The sequence below is a fragment of the Cuculus canorus genome, chromosome 1 (genome assembly GCF_017976375.1).
Source record: "Cuculus canorus isolate bCucCan1 chromosome 1, bCucCan1.pri, whole genome shotgun sequence".
In the NCBI taxonomy this organism is placed as follows: domain Eukaryota; kingdom Metazoa; phylum Chordata; class Aves; order Cuculiformes; family Cuculidae; genus Cuculus; species Cuculus canorus.
In genome coordinates, this window is record NC_071401.1 from 68815475 (window position 1) to 68835568 (window position 20094).

At 36.8% G+C, this 20094-nt stretch overlaps 1 protein-coding gene across 1 annotated transcript in view; it reads left to right on the forward strand.

Annotated features, from left to right (window-relative positions):
• Window positions 1–20094, forward strand: part of VWA3B (von Willebrand factor A domain containing 3B) — a 70937-nt gene that overhangs the window by 20140 nt on the left and 30703 nt on the right. Inside the window, exons 9-17 of the mRNA XM_054057041.1 lie at window positions 3267–3383; window positions 6199–6395; window positions 7040–7194; window positions 9012–9150; window positions 10849–10980; window positions 13970–14068; window positions 16711–16893; window positions 18344–18471; window positions 19375–19556. Coding sequence (XP_053913016.1) covers window positions 3267–3383; window positions 6199–6395; window positions 7040–7194; window positions 9012–9150; window positions 10849–10980; window positions 13970–14068; window positions 16711–16893; window positions 18344–18471; window positions 19375–19556 — 1332 coding nt within the window. The remainder of the gene's footprint in view (window positions 1–3266; window positions 3384–6198; window positions 6396–7039; window positions 7195–9011; window positions 9151–10848; window positions 10981–13969; window positions 14069–16710; window positions 16894–18343; window positions 18472–19374; window positions 19557–20094) is intronic.

Below are 20094 nucleotides of genomic sequence, written 5' to 3' on the forward strand. Positions count from 1 at the left end.
GGGATGTTGCTATGTTCTGCTGCCACGTAGAGGCTGAGGAAGGGACCAGCACTGAAAAAAAGACAATTGCTCATCTTGCCTTCTAGACAAATGAAACTTAAAATAGACTTTATTCCATTATATTAAGATTTACTTGCTTCCGTTGCTTAAGTCATATAATCAGAGAAGGAAGAAATGCTTCTGTTTTCCATGAGTTACTTTTGCGTTGGTATTTGTTTGATATTTCAAAGATATTGTAGATTTTGTAGGCTTCTTTTTTTTTTTTTTTGGTGTAGGCTTTTTTTCTCAGCAGGTTTTGTGTCTTGAGTATGAAATCATGTGGGTTACAGTGACTTGTCAAACTGGATGAGTTTGTCTGCTGGGAGGTAGGTGTGGAAAAGCTGCTTCTTTTAAGATTGCCTGACAGTGTTAAATAACTGGGAAATGGAAATGAGGGTGGTTATGAGTTTCCGTGTACATAAGCAAGTGTGCTTGTGTTTTCACTTCAACCTTCCGTCTTGCTTCTCAATTGACCCATGTCAGCAAAATGGTTGTGCCCCTCGCCGCAGGGTCTCTCCACACCCTTCCCTGTCCTCTTCGTCTTTTGTCAGGACCTCCCTCCTCCACAGCAGAAATGCCATTCAAGCAAGGGCAGGGCACAGTCTGAAACATTACCCAGTGTGAGGTGCTCTGCAGGGTCGTGATGGCCACCGGTAAGAGCCAAAACCAACTGACGGTGCTCGGCATTATGGCCAGTTCCTCTTGCGTGTCTGGTAGCCGCCCTCTTACTGGTGCTGTGTGGCCGTTTTTGAGTTAGAACCAGTGGGTCCCCAGAGGTCTGGTGGTTAAACTGCCAGCCAAGGCAGCTGGGGGTGTGCTTCAAGGCAGCAGGAGACAGAGCCCTTTCCTTCTGTGGATAAAGCAATCTTTTTAAGAGGTCTCTCCTGGGATGTGGACACCTGGAGGCATGTGAGAGCTGGTGAGCCTGGAGCAATTGAGAACTACACCCTCCTGGGGTGGTGACTTTCAGCTGCTTTTCAGTTGGTGGCCCCCAAAATGGCGCAGCTGAGATGCGAACTCAGGAAGTTTAAACCAAAGAGAGGTTTGTGTTTTCCTGGTCGTTTTTCACTGATGCGCTTTGACGGGTGGGTCACAGGTTGAGAACCACACCTAAAAGATACAATGCCTTGTATGTCTATATATATTTTGAGTTTGGGGTCTCGGTTTTGAAAGGTGCAGCTTTTTCCTTCCCACTCCTCAGCTGGAGAGGAAAATAGGCCAAGATGGAGGCACGTATCCCATGTAGAGAAAGTCGCTGTGGTCATCACTGCTTGCAACCTGCTCTCACAGTTGGATCCAGGAAAAACTGTTGCCAGATAAAAGGTTTTCTAAGCAACCTGACTTTCACATTGTGCAGTTTTTGATGCCTGCATTTGTCCTATGCAATAAGTGTCTTCAAACTTAGTTGCTTTGAAAGTGCATGCAGTTTTCCTTTGCTGTGCTGCAGCATAAATAAGGAAAAATTACCTTCTTGTCTAATACCAATTCAATACATATATTTTACTGGGCACAGTAACAATAATCTTGTAAGTTTTGATAAGTCCATAGTAGCATTTTAAGGGGAAATGAAACAATGCAGTGATATTTTCAGAATTGTTTTAAAGGTAGTTGAAATATGTGTACTTCTTTCAATATTTTCAAACATAACGTTGAGGAGGATATGGAGGTTATCCAGATTTAGTTGGAGGCTGCTCCACTGGAATTGCAGTCTCAACAGTCTTAACTTAGCAACTTGTGCATATATGGTGTGAATGCATGTGCTTTGTGGTTTTAACTATGACAACAAGTGTGTATATATTTATTTAATGGCAACTACTCATCAACAAATCTCCCTACTTGCTGGAATTTTGCCAAAGCTGTGATTTGCACTCTCAGAAGGAATTGTTTATAAAAGAAAATTTGACTTCTTTCTGAAGTATTTAAACAGAATAATTTTCTTACACTTAAAAAATAATGATAATAGGCTGAGTTTTTTTCTCTTTTATGTGCTGTGGTGTGGAATTATCTGCTTTACTAAAGCATTTTGTGATTTAAGAAATGTTGATCTTTGTCCTAATGGCTGAAACAGATGTTTTTTAAATGCTAGGAGGTCCCAGGAGATGGCAGTGTACAATAACACATTTCAAAATATTTCTTGGAAATGAAAAGCATTTCACAATTAAAACTGAGTTGTTATTTTGTATAGTGTTCATATTATTATTTCAGGGAAGTTTATCAAAGAACACTATGATCAGGTTGGTTTTTTTAGTGATAGCCTACTTTAGTAGAAAGGCCTGCATGTCTTATCTTTTATACAGTGAACCACTAGATGATAAGGTATAGTTTGACTTGTTCAGCATGTTTACATGCAATTCAGTAATAGATTGTAATCTACCATGGGTCTGCAGCTGTGGTTAGGGTAGCTCATCATACAGTTTCTTTTATATTTTTACTGTAACACTACAATTATTCTGTATTGTCCTATATTGCAATTTGAGATTAACCAAATTTAACGCATATTTTAGTAGTATTCACATTACCTAGATATGGACAGTGTCTCAATTTTAATAATTATACTCTACTAAAGGAATAAGTATTTTAGTTTTTTAATCAAGACAAACATATCTATTGAGATTAAGAAAACCTTGTATCAACTTCAACTTTGGATTTTTCCAGGTTTTTGAGAAGATAGTCTGATAGTAAGACATTTTAGATTTTTTAGCATTTATTTATGACTGTTGAGAATTGTTAGGATAAAAACAAACTTCTCTCAGCAAAATTTCATCACATACTCTTCAGAAAAAGAATATTTCTTTAAAAATAAAGGTACTTCTGGACTTCAAGGGAATTAAAAGAGTTGAAAATATCTTCTCTTTAGCATTTCAAAGTTGGGTCTACTATTTAGATCTAGCTTTTGCAATGAAGTCTAGGGGACAATGTGAATTTGTTTGTGGAATTTCCTTATTGTTATCCAAGAGCAATAAATAGGATGTTTCTGTTATGGGAAAAATCCATGCTCTACTTTGGAGGTTACTTCCACCAGGCTAAGAATCTCTCAATTCTGAGTGACAGCTTTAAGCCTTTTTTTAAGTCTATCGAAGAACAGCACTTGTCACTACAATGGGACGTCAAGAAAACAAGGTTGTATGGCAACATCTAGATGAACCCAATGACTGTGTGGTAATTGAGGAGTTATAAAAAACACAAGTTGTCTTAATGTCAAGTTCTTTTTATGATTTCTTTTGTAGTAGCTGGTGTCCGTGAAGATGTCTTTTTGATGTGGAAGGAGTTGGAGGAAGCCAGGAGTACAGTGAGAGAAGCTCAAAAAATTTTAGCAGAATCTGACTGGCCTGCTTCTCGAGATGGTATCATTTATGTTTCTTTCAAGAGAGTTACCATTCTATTCATGATCGATATTTTATTTGTGAAGAGTTTTGATTGCATGTCAGTTTGGGGATGATTTTCTCAGAAATGCCTACACACAGATAGCACCTGTACTTGGCATCTAAACTTAGGGTTTCTTAGAACTTTCCATCATAAATCTCTGTTTACTACTGCTTAAGCTTGGTGAACTTTAACAGCCTAGACTGAAACACACTGTTTTTAGCTCACTGGTGACTAGACTTAGAAATTGCCTAGATTTCAAGATACCAAAATTTGTTTTCTGTGGTCTCTTCCTTTCTGCCTGTGCAAGTAGATTTTTAACTTTATTCTACACAGTGCCTGGGAACTACCTAATCTCTCTCCCATTACGGTCTTATTGTGATAGCCTCCAACCTGGTAGCAAGTTCATCCCCTAAAAGAGAAGAAGTCTAGGTTTCAATTCTCATAGTCAAAGGTACATGACTAAAACTGAACCTGAATGAGTGCTCTGGCAACTCTTGTCTTAAGAAGCATAGAGGAACACCCACATTTGTTCATAAAACTAATAGTTCCCACCATTATGTTTGTCTTAGAACATGATCCATGTATTGTTTTGTGTATATTGATTGGATTGAGCCCTACAGAGGACAGAAGCATATGGTGAGAAGCTACTCAGCCCTGGGGATGATTTGTGTCAGAACAATCACGCTGACAAGACTTAAATGCTGAAAAATTAGGAATCTGCAGAGTCAAGGCATCTTCAGCATTGGGCTGCAACTGAAGGAGTGGATTTTCAGGATCATAGCTGTGGTTGTCGGTGCCTACATTCTGCATTAGTCCCTGGTTTTAAAATACTTACATGGTATTTTTTGCATAAGTTGATACAAGATTCAGGTTGAGTTAGCAGAAGGCATCAGTGAATTTGTGTAGCTCCGGTACTGGTTTTGCAGTGCAATTGCTTTTGGCTAGATGGGGCTTGGGACCAGGTACTCTTTTCTGCTGAAGAACTCTTTGAACTGTCAGTTGGTCAGTCATTTGAATTCTCAACAGTGTGTTGTAGGGTGATGATGGTGAAGATTTGATCCTGGGAACATTCTCTGCCTGCACTGGGTTGGAAGTTCAATAACATAACTCTGCAGGACTTAAGATTGAGTTTATTATTCTGTGAAGGTGTAATACAGTTTTTGTACTGATAATAACACCTTCTGAATTAGCAGGACTGCCCAAGTTAAATTAAACAGCTATGGCGTAAAGTATGTGAACAAAAAGACCACAGTAAAGCTGCAAGGGCAGCCCTCATTTCAGTGTTTATTTGCTCCTGACTATGCAGCTTTAATGTTCTTTTAGTGTTTGCCTTAATATATAATCACTTATAAATAAATAAAAAGGAAGGAGATTACAGTGTGATTTATTTTGTCAGTCCTTCAGCATTTTTTTGACTGTTGCCCATTGATCCTAATAACTGCACTCGTATCTGTTTGCCTGCGTCATTTCCCGGTTTTGCCTTTCTGATCTCTTTAAAATGTTCTGCTGCAAAGTGTATTTTGTTCTGAAAATCATAATGTTCTTTAGGAGAAGAAACAGAGAAAAAGAGAGCCATTTTCTGCTGACTCTCCAGATAAAACACTAGTTACCTGAACTGAGACATGGCTTTTTACATAACACACATGTAAGAAAGACAATGACAGTTTTCTTTTTAAATTATGTGAGTGCATTTGTGATACTTTCCACATTGGCTGTCCTAAGGACCACAAGCAAGCAGAAAGCAAATGTTTCCACATGAACAGGCCCTGACCCTGCACCTGTCCTGACTCTGGCTGATCTCTGTGTTTGTTAAGGCAGGAGATGTGTCCATAGGTTTGTTTATAGGCTCAGGATCTTAATACTGTTGTCCCTGTAGCTGCACCCAGAGTCCTAGGTCCGGTGAAATTGAAGTGTGACAAAATAAATACACCCTGCCATGAGACCCTGCAGGGTCATATGATTTAGGTGTGGTTTATTGAGCTAGTGAAGAGTGAGTGTAGAGCTCTGTATCCTGCTACCAGTATCCAGAGATACGCAGTGCCCAACCTTAAGATGATCCTTACAAGATTTTTAAGACAATATGACATAAAAGAGTAAGCATGAGAACAGTCATACTGAATCAGACCAAAAATATCCCATTTCTTTCAGGAGCAATTAAAAATGCTAAAAGGAGAGTGCAGAACTAGAGAAAATATCATGATGGTACACGAGTGACTTGTGGCTTGGGATACATGGTGCAATATTCAGCCTATAAAAAGGCTATATTGCAGAGAATAAATCTCTTCCAAAGACATAAAATCTCTTCCAAAGACATTGTAGTTTGCCTTTTACTTTAAATGGCCTTTGAAAAAAAACCAATGGCAATGTTAGCCAATGTTAGCCAACTATGATTTCAATTATATCTTCTGTTGTTTCTTTTTCTCAAATGATTTTCCTTGAAGTTAGACATCTTACACAGCAATCTTTTCTGGAATTTTGTAATTCAGCCAGTACGAAGGTTATGTCAAGGTTCATACGACTAAGAATATTCCCTTTATATGTTGATCCCATAGCTATTCACTTTTTTTGCTCTCTGTCTCCTGATGGATTTATTCGGTTTGCAAAGGAGTTTGTTCCCTAAGAAATGCCTAATAAGAAGAAAATCCCTACAACTGAATTAAATTCATATCATATTAATTAGAAATATCCTTTCACTCCAAACCTGTAAGTGAAGTAGCCTGCTTTCGAAAAATACCTCATACGGAATAAGCCATGCTATATATGAAGTTTTGTTTGTTTTATTTTCTTTCTTAGCAACAAAAGCTGATCATCTATTACAAAAGCATACATCTGACAAATATATGTCTAGTGAGAAGTGGCTGCAGAAGTATGGCTTGAAAGCTCAGAAGCTCACACTGTACGATGCACTTGCTGATTGTACTTTTCGCCATGCAGATGGAGTTGTTGACATAAAAACTAAACCAGAGGATGAATCTTCACAAACTGATGCTGTGAGTGCTGTTAATTTCCCTCGTGTCCTATGAATTGATTGAGTTTTCTTTTAAAACTTGAGAACTTGACCAATAGCTCAATTTCTGATGAAGTGTATGGTCTGTTGTTATGGGTTTTTTATTAAAACCAACTTATTAGTGGATTTGGACACAGATGGTTGTAAACAAGATTGTTTCAAAGAGCTATTTGAAAATGATTCTTTTAATGACTCCTTCCTGATCCACTATAATCTTCAAGGAAGAATCAGGGCTGGCTTAAGCAATGCTTTGTTTTTCTATGTATTTATGAGGGATAGGGCAAAGATTGCTTGTCATCTTTATTTTTCCTCAGAAAAAGTGTTGGTCTCAGCTGCTGCAGTGTTTGCAGATCCTTAAACAAATTTGGATTAATTTGTCTTCTATTTGTTTTTCTCAAGCTCTACCATTACATTGTTTGATAAGCTTCCGTTCTTTCTAGCTACAAGAATAAAACCAGTTCTATTGACTTTTGCTAGGAACAGATTCTGTGACCACCCTAATCCATGTCTATTTCTGCGCTTGTTCATGTGCAACAAGCATGTACCTTTGAAGTTTGTTCACCAAATATTAATAGCACTGCAAAATAATGTGTTTTGGAACACGAAATCTGTTTTTCTTGGCTGTAGGAGACGAAGAGGAAGGTAATTCATGCAAAATACTGTGACAAGTTTGTACATACCTTCTGGAAAGATGGATCTATAGTTCACGTGTATGTAAGTACAGAAAAATATAAGAAGTACAAAGAGAAAATGAGGACGACTCTCAGACAAGTGGAAGGAAGGTTAGTGTTCTCTCACAAAAAATCAGTTTGTGTTGAAAAATTCATTAGTGTTGAAATGTTTGACATTTACTGTCATAATAAGCTGAAGTGATTGGTAAACTGCCAGTAGTAGTACTAAGCCAGAAATCCCTTTTAGATCAGGATTTCTTAGTATCCATGTAAGAAAACCGATGAACAGTTTTGTCTTTTGTCCTCCTTCCGCATGGCAGGGGAGTTGGAACTAGATGATCTTTAAGGTCTTTTCCAACCCTAACTATTCTGATTCTATGCTTCTGGAATTGTAATATGAAAGTTAGTCTGCACACTACTGAAGTACTGGTAAAAGTGCTAAAAAGCATCATGGCATAAGGTGGCGGAGAGCTTCTAGAATCACCATTAAAACCTAGTAAATGTTCACCCTGGGTACCTAGGATTCCTTGTGGTACCTCTGCCACCAGGTAGCACAGCTTGGCTTGTGCCCATGCTAAAAATGTTTATCTGCCCTTTTTGCAATTTTGTGTTGAAGACAAGTTTGAAGAGCCAGGACATGAGCTATTAAGTAATGCATCTTATCAGAAGTAAAGTGCTCCAGCTGGCTCCTTATTTAACTTTTCTGCAGCCATAAAGATACGCTCCTAGATTTTGTAGGATATCTACAAAAAAATTGGCAAACTGAGTGTCTGGTTCACCTGCTATACAGGTGCCCTAAAGTAAATTGTTTTTTATATCTACAGTAGAAGAAGAAGAAAATTTTCAAAGTTATTATTGTAGAACCCAAAGAAAGAAGTAACGTTGCCCTCTGTTTTTTATGTTAGAACAATGAGATGTCTCACTGAAAAAAGGAGGATGTGAATGTTCATTTTATTGCCGCTTCATTACCAAATATACAACAGCCTGATTAGAGTAATATTTTTCCCAGGGCTATTACATTCCATCTGTTCCAAGACTCTGTTTCAGAGTAGACAAGTAGTTTATTACACTAAAGGGAAATCAGATTTGGACATGTTGTGGCCATTACTGAGGAAATGTTACACACAGCAGTATGTATGCATGTACAGAACTAGCAAGCATGCTTAAATCCTGTTTAAAATGTAAAAATAAGTCTGTATTTAGTCTCAAGGTCAACGAAGCATTGAAGCATCTGTATTATATTAAGACTCTTCAAAGTGTTCAAGTTCAATGAGTATAAGCTGGAGAGGGGCAGACTTAGACTGAACATTAGGAAGAATTTCTTCACCATGAGAGTGGTGAGACAATGGCACAGGTTGCCCAGGGAAGCTGCGGATGCCCCATTCCTGGAGGTGTTCAAGACCAGGTTGGATGGGGCCTTGGGCAGCCTGATCTAGGGGGATGTCCCTGCGCATGGCAGGAGGGTTGGAACTAGATGGTCTTTAAGGTCCCTTCCAACCCTATTCCATGATTCTGTGATTCTATGATTGTATGATTCTATGATTCCTTCCAGAGTAAGTTAAATGGTTTCGTGGAGGTTTTGTGGAAACAGAGGCATATGAACATACGGTTAAATGATTTCCTGAGGCTGGAGAACAGCTACAGAGGCAATACTTACAGTTACTTCCTCATGGGATTTCCCAGCTCAAACTACCCGATAATTGACTTTATAAGGGTGCTGTATAGCTTTTTCTGTTTAGTCTGTCTCCGGATTCTTACTCAAATTAGAAAAACAATGCCTTGTGTCCTTACATAATGATGGAGGATTGGTTTATCAAGGCCAATGTACTGCTTCTCACAGTGACTGATAACAGGTTCTTAGTGAAAGAGAATACGACGTACAGCAGTGATACACAGACCAGGTTTTGATTTTTCTTTTCTTCCCCCAGGATGAAGTGGCTTCAACAAGGAAGCAGAGGTCTCTTTGGGGATGTACTTGAAGATGATATCTATATTCTTATTGATATATCCCAGTCTATGAAGGACAAGCTGCCGTTAGTGAAGAAGAAAATATTTCAGCTCATACAGGTATGACAAACTGATGATAATGAAGACAGGGGATTATTTTAGAGCAGGCTGATCTTTTCTGGATGGTTGTTATTCTATTTTTCATTTTCATATTTAAAAATTACTTTAAAAATATCAGCTTTGTAAAAATATTTTATTTTTCTTGGTGTGCTCATTTTTCAGTTAAAAATTTATATATTTTCCTCATTTGTAAAAATATTTTAAAAAATCTGGAGAAAATGTTTAAAATTAAAGAGACTTAAGTAGGTCTTTCTCTCAAGCCACCTTCCTCCTAAAAAAAAAAAGGAAAAGAAAATATAAGGAAAACAAAGAAAAATGATGCAATTAAACACCTTTTGATATTTTTATTTTTAAGCAGTGTCATCCGGTTGCATTGGTATGTTGTTATTTGTAATGGATGTTGTACATTCCCTTTCATACTTTCACAGTAGAGGGTGTAGAATGTTTTGAACTTGCTTACACCTCACAGTGACTCAGAACATTGCAAAGGGACTTGCAAAGTGAAGAAGTACCTCAGAAGCTGTCAGTCCTGGGAGACACACCTAGGATGTGATTTGTCTCACCTCGTTTTAGAAATCTATGAAACAGGCACTGTTAAAAAGTGATTAATCTTAGCATTTTTAAACCTGAGAGGAATAACCGACAAAAATTCTGTCAGTCTGGCATTGATAGCAATCATTAGTAGGACTAGAAGATTTAAAACTGTAAGAAAGAGGGTTTTGAGACAAATGCAAAAGTGGTAGGACTTAGTATGATGTGGCCCTCTTGGCAGATCAGCACTAGAAGACTATTAGATATTGTGCCAGAAGGTTTCACAGGCAGCTGCACAAAAATGGTAATGATAGCGAAGCAAAGATTCAAGGCTCTGAAAGTTTTTACTAGCTTGCACAAATCTTTCCCTCCTTGTAACTTCTGTCCAACAGCAACTTCGGCAAATTCTTCACTTCATTCTTTCTTGCTGTCCTGGTTCCGCTTGCCAGTGGCCTATGACTGATTCTTGTTTTCCTCCTCTACATGATGCCTTGCTTTGTTTCTAATTTCAATTTCCTTTGGTAAGCAGTCATAATTTCTTCCTGTTCATACTCAGTTTTGTCTGTCTTTCTCTTGGCCTACTAGGCATTTGCTGCTCAAGTGGTTTGAGAAATATGAGTAAGTGTAGACTTACATTGGGAAGTTCAAGTAATCTTGATATTAATAGTTGCAGGCAATAATTATAATTGTCTCTGTATGTCTCTCTATATACCATAACTGAATATTATAAGTTTTTATTGTAACCATGTAGGGGCAATGGGTATAAACTTAGGGGCAATGGATATAAATTGGAGAGGGGCAGATTTAGACTAGACATAAGGAAGAATTTTTTCACCATGAGAGTGGTGAGGCTCTGGAACAGATTGACCAGGGAAGTTGTGGATATCCCATTCCTGGAGGTGTTCAAGGCCAGGATGGATGGGGCCTTGGGCAGCCTGATCTGGTGGGAGGTTTCCCTGCCAATGGCAGGGGGAAGGAACTAGATGATCTTTAAGGTCCCTTCCAACACAAACTATTCTATGATTCTGTGATTCTATGATTTTATGATTCTATTATTCTATATAATCAACTATACATAATTTGAAACAACTCCTACTAGTCAGCATTTCAGCATACATATATTATTTCTCTTAACACTGAGTAAAATTCATATGCTATCTTTTGCAGGAACAATTGAGATACAAAAAGAGATTTAACTTTGTGAAATTTACTGCCAGAGCAGTGGCATGGCGAGAGAAACTTGCTGAAGTTAATGAGGAAAATTTGCAAGATGCTTGGCTTTGGATAAAAAGGCTTGAGGTAACATGGCAACTAATTATCACAAAACATGTTTGTACAAAGTTATATTTGTGTCTTCTCTTCCTGTATGGCTGCGGTATTTTTGGATTCACTAAGTATTTTACTTTAGTAAGCTGAAATATATAGATGAAGTATAGACTTCAGTAGATCTGAGTATGATATAGTATGTGTCAGCTATAATTATCCTTTAACATATTAATTCAACTTGCAGCCTGCTACTTTTAGCAGCCACAACATACATGTTGGCCAATTTGATTTCTGTAGGAACCATGACTCTGCTTGGACCCTGTGCCTAAACTTGTTACTCATGCTGCATGGTTGCTGCATGGATGAGGGCTGTCACTGACAGACTTGCAGCTCAGAGATGATACGGAAAGCTGGTGCCACCAAGCTGGAGGAGCATTTCTAGTCCCTTTTGGTGCATAGATAGACAACTGACTTAAGCTTTCATGGGAACATGAGAGGAACTATACTCAGACCAAACATCTGTCTATCTACCCAATATTCTTTCATTGCCAGTGGCCAAAATCTGAGGACTTTTCCCTGAAATAGAGTAGAAATGCTTGTAGACAGCCATAGTCAGCCACCACATTGTACCTGTCAGCAGGTTTAGAGCCAGTTAATGTTTCAAACTTGGACAGCAATGTTATGAACGCAGCACTGAAAATCAGTCCATCAACAGTACAGATATATCCCATATTACATTTTCTAACTCAAAAACATATTTATATAATAAAACTCCTCAGCATTATGACAGCTCTTCCTCAGACTTCATAATGAAATTCCCAGGGATGAGGGAATTGAGGAAGCTACATTATATCTCCAAGACTACATAGCAAGATAAGTAACTTGGTATTCTCAGAAAATGCTTACAGAAAAACATGTGGAGAAAAGGAAGAATTAGTGTGGCCTCACTGAGTAGTTATGAATACTTATAACTGAGGTCAGTAGATGTAATTTTGAGGCCTTCCTTGAGACTGAAAAGTTGTGTCTGTTTAAGCCATATATGTGTTACAGCATCGTGCAAGTTATATAGGGTTTTGAACACAGGGAATAGTACGAGAACCATCTACTTTTTTTTCAGGGATGACATATGCTGCTGACCTTTTGTCTGTTTAAAGCAGTGCAGATGTAATTCTGAGATCATAAAGCTGGCTTTACAGTGAAGCTGAAATGAACAGAAGATTGCTCTGCAATGTTAATCTGAGTAGATCTTTCGATCTCATTTTATACACTTTGGTCCCAGTACGTTGAATAAGAAAGATGAGCTATAAACAGTAACTAGCTGTTCTTTAAAAATCCTTTAAAGGTGATAGCACTTAAAATTCAGGGGATAATTATGCTGTGTAGTTGAAACATGTCAACTTTGTTTAAACTCTGATAAAACCAGTGTCCATTGTTAACAGCACCAACTGAGGAACTGAAAATTAACAGCTTTTACTGTGAGATACACAGTTATTTCCAAGGTATCATCAACATCCTTACTATTATCCCATGATATAGTGGAAGAAGTTGTTTTATTTCACATCAGACCAAACCATGTACTATTATTGAAAAGAGCAAGGATGGCCAATTTGCACATAGTAATGAGTGGTGTGCCTAAAACTTCATAGTGCTTACTAAAACATCAGGAATATTACACATATTTAATGCAAAGAAAATGGCTCTGGCTAGTTATTTCTTATGAGTGAGTGCTGGTAAATATTGTTTGTGGATTAGGAGATAGGATTATAAAGCATCTGAGCTATCTTGTTGCCTGGCCCATATATTCCTATGCAGCCCCATAGAGTCAATCTCAGAATGTACCAACTGTTCCATTTCACCTGATTTACTTACTCTGCCCTTTCTAATAGAATTCCATGATGAAGGAACAAACTGGATGTATTAACACAATTAATAGGACTGAAGAAATAATGCTCTCTCATATTTTTTTGCATGTCTGGGTCAATGTTACTGATTTATATTTATCTGCTGTAATGCATTATAAATAAGGATCCTGAACTTCTTCTCACACCACTGCAACGCTCACTGCCCTCCAGAGTGGTACTCAGGTGTTATACTAGCATAAACCAGACTCATATCATTTCAGGGATTTGTCCTTGAAAGACTAAGCTAAGACTTAGTCCTAAGTCCTTGAAAGACTAAGATTAGCCCTTTAAAGACTAAGACTTGACAAAAACCATTTCCATACTGACAAAACCTTACTTTTCCCTTAAACTTGGGAGGTTTTGTTCACTGAATTTTTGATAGGTGGAAATCTGAAGATATAAACTGTAGTTTTTAGGTTCCTATAAGCAGTGAAATGCATTTCAGTAAGTCTAGAGTGTATAAAACACAGATCATGACACTAAGTATGTGAATGACACAGGAAAAGTGCTAGCATTACTCAAATATTGATATTTAGGGGGCATAGTATTGCTTTAATGTGTATATTTTGTTGTGCTAATTTTTGTGCTAAAAAATAAATGATATTTACATTGATGTGCTGAGGGGCTTGATGTGAGACAGTCTAGAAAAATTATTGTTCAGAAACCAGGAAGTCCAATTTTTGAGAAATAAACTTGTACAACTCTCTTGTGGAGCTTTTGAATTATTTAAGTAAAACACGTAATTCAAGGGAGAATGACACTTTGGCAGTCAGGAGCAGCAGTGGGAAAATATTATAGAATGTAAACTTCTGCTTATATTTTCCTGTCTGTTTATAGTCTGTTAGTGATTGCTTTAGTTTCTACAGCTCTTATTTCTCTTGCCAGCATTTTACTTACTTGTGGTTGCATAAGCACTGAATACCAGTTTGGCATGAATTTATGCTACTTTGACACTTTGATTATTTTGATCTTTCTAGCTATTTGGCAGAAATATTTTTACCGTTTTAGTACTCATTTCAGTTCTGTAATATCCCTTGATTCAGTATGCTGTTATTTGAAATTTAAGAACAGAGACAAAAAATTGTAGCTGTTACTTCGACTTTTTCTTTTTGGTTTCTTAGGTTGGAAGTTCCACAAATACACTCAAAGCTCTTCAGATTGCTCTTTCCGATACTGACACTCAGGCTATATATCTCTTGACTGATGGGAGACCTGACCAGGTATTTCTGAAACGAAAAACCAGAAAATGCAGCAGTGTGGTGCTACAGTGATCGTGTCAAAAGGCTGAAATATGAGATGGAGGATATCATGCCTGCAGAGCTGAGCCTCTTAGGCAGTGTCATAATATTGAAAAATGGTATCTGAGAAATGTGCTGTTCATAAATGAGTTTTGCTTAGAGCTCTTCGCCCACAATCTAGTCTTTGGCACGTAATAACTCATGACGTTTCTCACGTTTCTCACGAGTTGTTTTAAGGATCTGGTAATTGGTAAAGCTGTACGTTAGTATCAAGGTTAGGGGTAGTGTTAAATAAAATATCTTCCTAACTTAATACAAATATCTCATGAATTAAAAATCAGAAAATAATGATGGTCCCATGATATGAGTGGATTTAAATGTTAAAACCCTGCAATCTTGTGTGATGGCTTGAAAATCTAAAAATAAGATGACTGAATGCAAAATAAAACCATTTTTCCACAATAAAGACATCAAATATATAAGTAGGTACTTTCTTACATTCTGTTGCAGAGCTTACATAAGGGCTATGTTGTATCTGAGGAATAAAGTACTAATTATTCATTTACTTTATTTTCCTATTAAGATGTTACCTTTCATATTGATCCATGAGGTCTCCATATGATACTCAATTTCATCTTTATTCCTACTAAGTCAAATTTGACCTCATGTAGGTGCAATTCTGGAGTAGCAGCAGTCTGGAATTGCTTTAAGTCTTGGTTTTAAGTGGGTAACAAAACCAAAAGTATGCTTTTATTTTTGAAAGTGTTGTTGCCATGACTTAAAATGATGCTATTTCATGTGATAGTACATTATAGAACACCAAAAAACACTTGGGAAATCCCACTTGTTTATCAGATATAATAATGCAAATAAGGTAGAACTGAGCTTTGAAGCATGGTGGAACCTAGCGAGTATACTGAGAATGGCATTTTAAAAATATGTGGGAAGTTTAGCTTTGTTGTAATGGCAGATATGCAGCAAAAATCTGACTCATGCAAATAGCTTGGCTGAAGGGCACATAAAGAATTACTGAAGAATATACCATAAATCCAAGATTCGGAGAACTTCATAAACTTGCAGAAATAATTTATTTATTCCTTGATAATGAAGAAAGACACTAAAAGCTCACTTTTCTTTTGGTTTTATTTTTCTTGATAAAAGAAAAGTGGTTTATAAGTAAGGCTGGATTTATATGCTTTGAATTCATTTGATTATCAAATTGTAAACCTGTTTTAAGTTAGCAGATGAGAAACTTTGACTTACATCTTCTAATGTTTTTAATTTTAGTTTTAAACTTTGTTATTTTGTAATCTTTGTTATTTTCTTAATCTTTGTTATTTCCAGTACCTGAAAGGGGGCTACAAGAAAGCTGGGGAGGGACTTTTTATAAAGGCATGTAGTGATAGGATGAGGGGGAATGGCTGTAAATTGGACAGGGGCAGATTTAGACTAGACATAAGGAGGAAATTCTTCACGATGAGTGTGGTGAGGCCTGGGAAGAGGTTGCCCAGGGAAGCTGTGGATGCCCCATCCCTGGAGGTGTTCAAGGCCAGGTTGGATGAGACTTTGAGCACCTTGATATAGTGAGAAGTGTCCCTGCCCATGGCAGGAGGCTTGGAACTGGGTGATCTTTAAGGTCCCTTCCAACTCAAACTATTCTGACTCTCTGATTCTATAATTCTAATGACAAGTTGACTGATTAAAACTCAATTTACAGCTCATCAAAATCTTTGCATTCTTTTACACTTCCTTTGCTAGCTAGGAGCATATATTCATATTTTATTAAAAAATGATTTGGCTTCATGTATCCTTTTCCAGATTCTTCATCTTAATATTTTTATTGAGTTAGAAGTTAGTGAACATTTCATTTCTTCTTACCTAGTTAATAATGGCTTTATTATTTATATTATATGTTTTGATGAAAAAGAGGAAATTACACCAAGATTATTTTTAACTATTAAGGTACAACACACTTGCAAATATCAGGAGAAAGCTAAAATTATCAAGATTATCAAATTATCAGTATTCTGAACAACTAAAGTGTTATCAGAAATTAGAGAACTTGGAGAATAATTTATTTCTACCACATCCTTCAACATTTTTAGACATGGTAGATCTCTTACTTTTCTTTATTGAAGGAGGAACACTAGCCTTCCTATTTCCTCAGATTCTGTTTTGTTTCCTGACATTGAATCAACTTGTCATTGAGCTAATTTATCTTAATAAAAATATCAATAGTTATATACATCCAAAAATATTCAGTTATATACAACCAGTGGTACTAAACACCAATGTAGTAGTTTAATTTCCTATACTTCAGTAATTTCCTTTAAGATTTAAGGAAAAGAGTGCTATTTATATTATAAGTACTGTTTATATTGTAACTTACATTTTATTTTATTAGTGTCCTGTGCCTTAATGCATTAAAAGTATTTCAAATTCACTTTTAAGTTGGATAATTTTATATAATTATGAAATAGCAATCCCAACAGTATGTATGCTTTTAACTGATAAATATCTGTCTCTAAGCAACAGTATGACTGATTAAATTCTTACATATTCTCCATGTTTTGCTAAATACATTTCTAGGTGTCCCATGATTTATATATATTTTTTTATTTCAGCCCCCCCAACTAATTTTGGCTGAAGTCCAGCTCCATCGTAAAATTCCCATCCATACAGTATCCTTCAACTGTGATGATATAGAAGCTAATAAATTTTTGTATGAACTATCTACGGAAACAGAGGGACAGTTTCATTATTATGACATTTATTTGACTGATCCTGATGCTGCAGAGTTTGCTGTTGTGAGTATCTGAAAATAAATATCTTTGTTTTTTCTTGCTATTGAAGGAACCACAGGACTCACATTATTGTGATTTCATATTGCCTTATATTATTTAAAAAGAGGGTTAATCCTGGTCAGATTTGAAGTGGTGTGGAAGCAGTGAGTGTGACATTTGAAATTTTGTTAGACCACAACAAAAAAGCCTGAATATCATGCAAAGTACATTAGTAGTACTACTGTTGCAAAAAACCAACCCAACCTCCAAACCCCAGAAACATATAACCCAAATTCAGCTCTGGAAGAAACACACATGATCCCTGCTGTTGCAGAGACAAGTTACTATTTAAAATGAAGCTATGGTTTGTGTCCTGTTAATAAATGAGAGTGTGCAGTGTTGAATTTGAATGATGATGAATGAATGATTCCGTGAATTTTGCTAGAAGTTCACTGTACAACAGCCACTGGGGAGAGATCTGTAATGAGTAAAACGACTGGAATAGCTGTCACCTATCAAGCGTGACTAAGCAGCTCAATCTAACAGTCCCCAGTAGGAAATTTCTGAATAGACTAACAGAAACACCCATTTAAAACAGACTCCTGTTTTTAATTAAAGTTAACACTCCGTTAATTAGCTCCACAAATTTTAGAAATGATGGCAGTGGAACAATGAGGACAACCAGGAACAACACAGTAGCAGGAAATTTAGAACTTTGCAGACAGCAAGTAGAAGGAAGATGTGAAAATACTCCATCTCTTGGAAGATATCAGGAAGTGTAGTGGGCAGTTTTGGTGGTTCTGCTGATGTGGACTCTGTGACACTGCATGGTGGAAAGATGAGGGCCAGAGTCCGTGTTGCCTATCTCCACAGTTCTGGCCCTGTGGGAATTGTAAAGGGATCATTGTTGGAATTTGCTTCCTGTTTTCCTGTAGTCAAATGATTCCTACTTAGTTCCAATGCTTACTTGAAGAGTATGGGTTTTACAACCAGTTTTTCAGGGATGGTGTGTGAGTGTGATACAGCTGTGATCTGTAGAATGATGGGACAACAGTTGTAATGTACATATCTTGCATTATATTTCACTTATTTACTCATTTGCTTGCTTGCTTGGAATGAGGGGAGCTATTTACCTTATTACATTATTCAGAAATACAACTGTTCATATCTTAAGGGTAACTGGCTTGTCAGAGAATGCTTGTCCTTTTCCTGAAAACAAAGAATAATTTGAAACATTGTATTGCCAAGCACACCTTAATCTTGTTTTTTATAAGCCTGCACACACATAGAGAAAGTGAACAAAACAAACTTTGATTTAGGAAACAGAGAGACTGTGGGGAAAAGTACACAAAATTATGCAGTTTTCCTAACTGAGTCATTACTCAAAATTATCGTTCGAGCTTGCATCTTTTCAGTTCAGAAATGAAATGTTTAGGAGTAATTGTAATAAAATATTTGATTTTGTTTTTGTTAGAGTGAAGACATACAGCTTTTGAAAAGAGAGATTGAACGAGGAGAAAGAGACCTAGAGAAAATGAAAACCTTTCATGATAGATGTCTGATAAAGGATCTTTATAATGGAGAAAATGATCCAGAGAATAAGTATGTCCTCATATTGCTATTATGTTAATAAGAGATAGGAGCTATTTGTTACATTTCTCCTTTTTAATTGTCTTGCATTTTTAATCTCTGACATTCTCCTCTCCTAAAAAGAAATATGTTTTTTTCTTTTTTTTTTTTTTTCAAACAATCACAGTAATGGAAGAGAAAATATGGAAAAATACACTAAATGCATTAACAAAATAGCATTGCCCAGTGCCTTTTTATCTGTGCAGTAATAGTACAAAAGCCAAAAAGTACATTAAAAAAGAATCCTGTTTTTAAGACAGAAATCTATTAAAAACCAGCAAGTTAAAACAAACATATTAAAAATAAACTAAAATAAATTAAAGGAGGAGAGTGCTGTGGAACAATTTCACACGTGGAAGGGCAGGCAGGATGTCCAGCATAAAAATGTAGATAAACGTTTCTATCAGAATTTAGACTTTTTAAAATTAATGTTGGGACATAGAGGGGGTGTGTGTGTGTGTATACATATAAAACTATTTACATGTATGTATTTTTATATGTATAAAATCTAAATATATAGGTGTCAGTTATCTTCACTACTGACGGTAGGTTTATTTTTCCCCCAGGATTCAAAGAGACTGTTAAACAACATTCTGACTTCACTAAAAATGTACAAGAGTGTTGCTTTAAAAGTAATGAATGCTTTTAAATAGACCAAGAAACAACTTTTAAATAGTTAAAAACCCCAAGAATATTTTAACCTCCTTTGAACTCCCCTTTGAAATGCGGACTAGGATAACAGAGGAAATATTTTGCACTATTGGAAGCATTTGAAATGAGTATTTAACCAACCAGAAGAATTCAGCTTAGCCTTTTTTAAACCATTGCTATAAAATTGAAGTAATTTCTTGCTTGTTTCTTCTTTTTGTCACTTAGAAGCACTAATCACAAGCAGACCCATGCCGTGTCTTCTGTAACCGAACATGTTGAAGAGCTTAATATTGCTGCTAGCAGCAGGCCATGCTGTGCTTCAGAAGACCCAGCACTGACACTGCATCACCAAACCTGGCAAACCACTCCTGACAGTCCAGCCCAAAGGAAGAAAGTATTATATGCAGGTAAGACTAATGTGAACTGTAGCTGTTTGTGGGGTTTATTCACTGACTTGAAAAGATTCTGTAGAAAACAGGAAAAAGCATCCCTCGTTGTAAGAATGAATAAAGCCTTTGATAATTTAAATAATCATCTTTCTGAAATTTTGACTTAACTTTTCTTCATTTTTACTTTTCAGCCATCTTACTCATTTGACCCAAACAGACAGACAATTGTCTGTTCATTTATACTTCATCACAGGCCCTGTGATGAAAGAAGCATGACCAGCAGGTTGAGGGAGGTGATTCTGTTCCTCTATTCTTCTGTTGTGCGACCTCATCTGGGGCATTGTGTCCAGTTCTGTATCCTCAACATAAGAAGGATATGGAGCTGTTGGAACAGGTCCAGAGGAGGGCTACAAAGATGATCAGAGGGCTGGAGCACCTCCCATAAGAGGACAGGCTGAGAGAGTTGGGCTTGTTCAGTCTGGAGAAGAAGAGGCTCTGAGGAGACCTTATAGCGACCTTCCAGTACCTGAAGGGGCTACAAGAAAGCCGGGAGGGA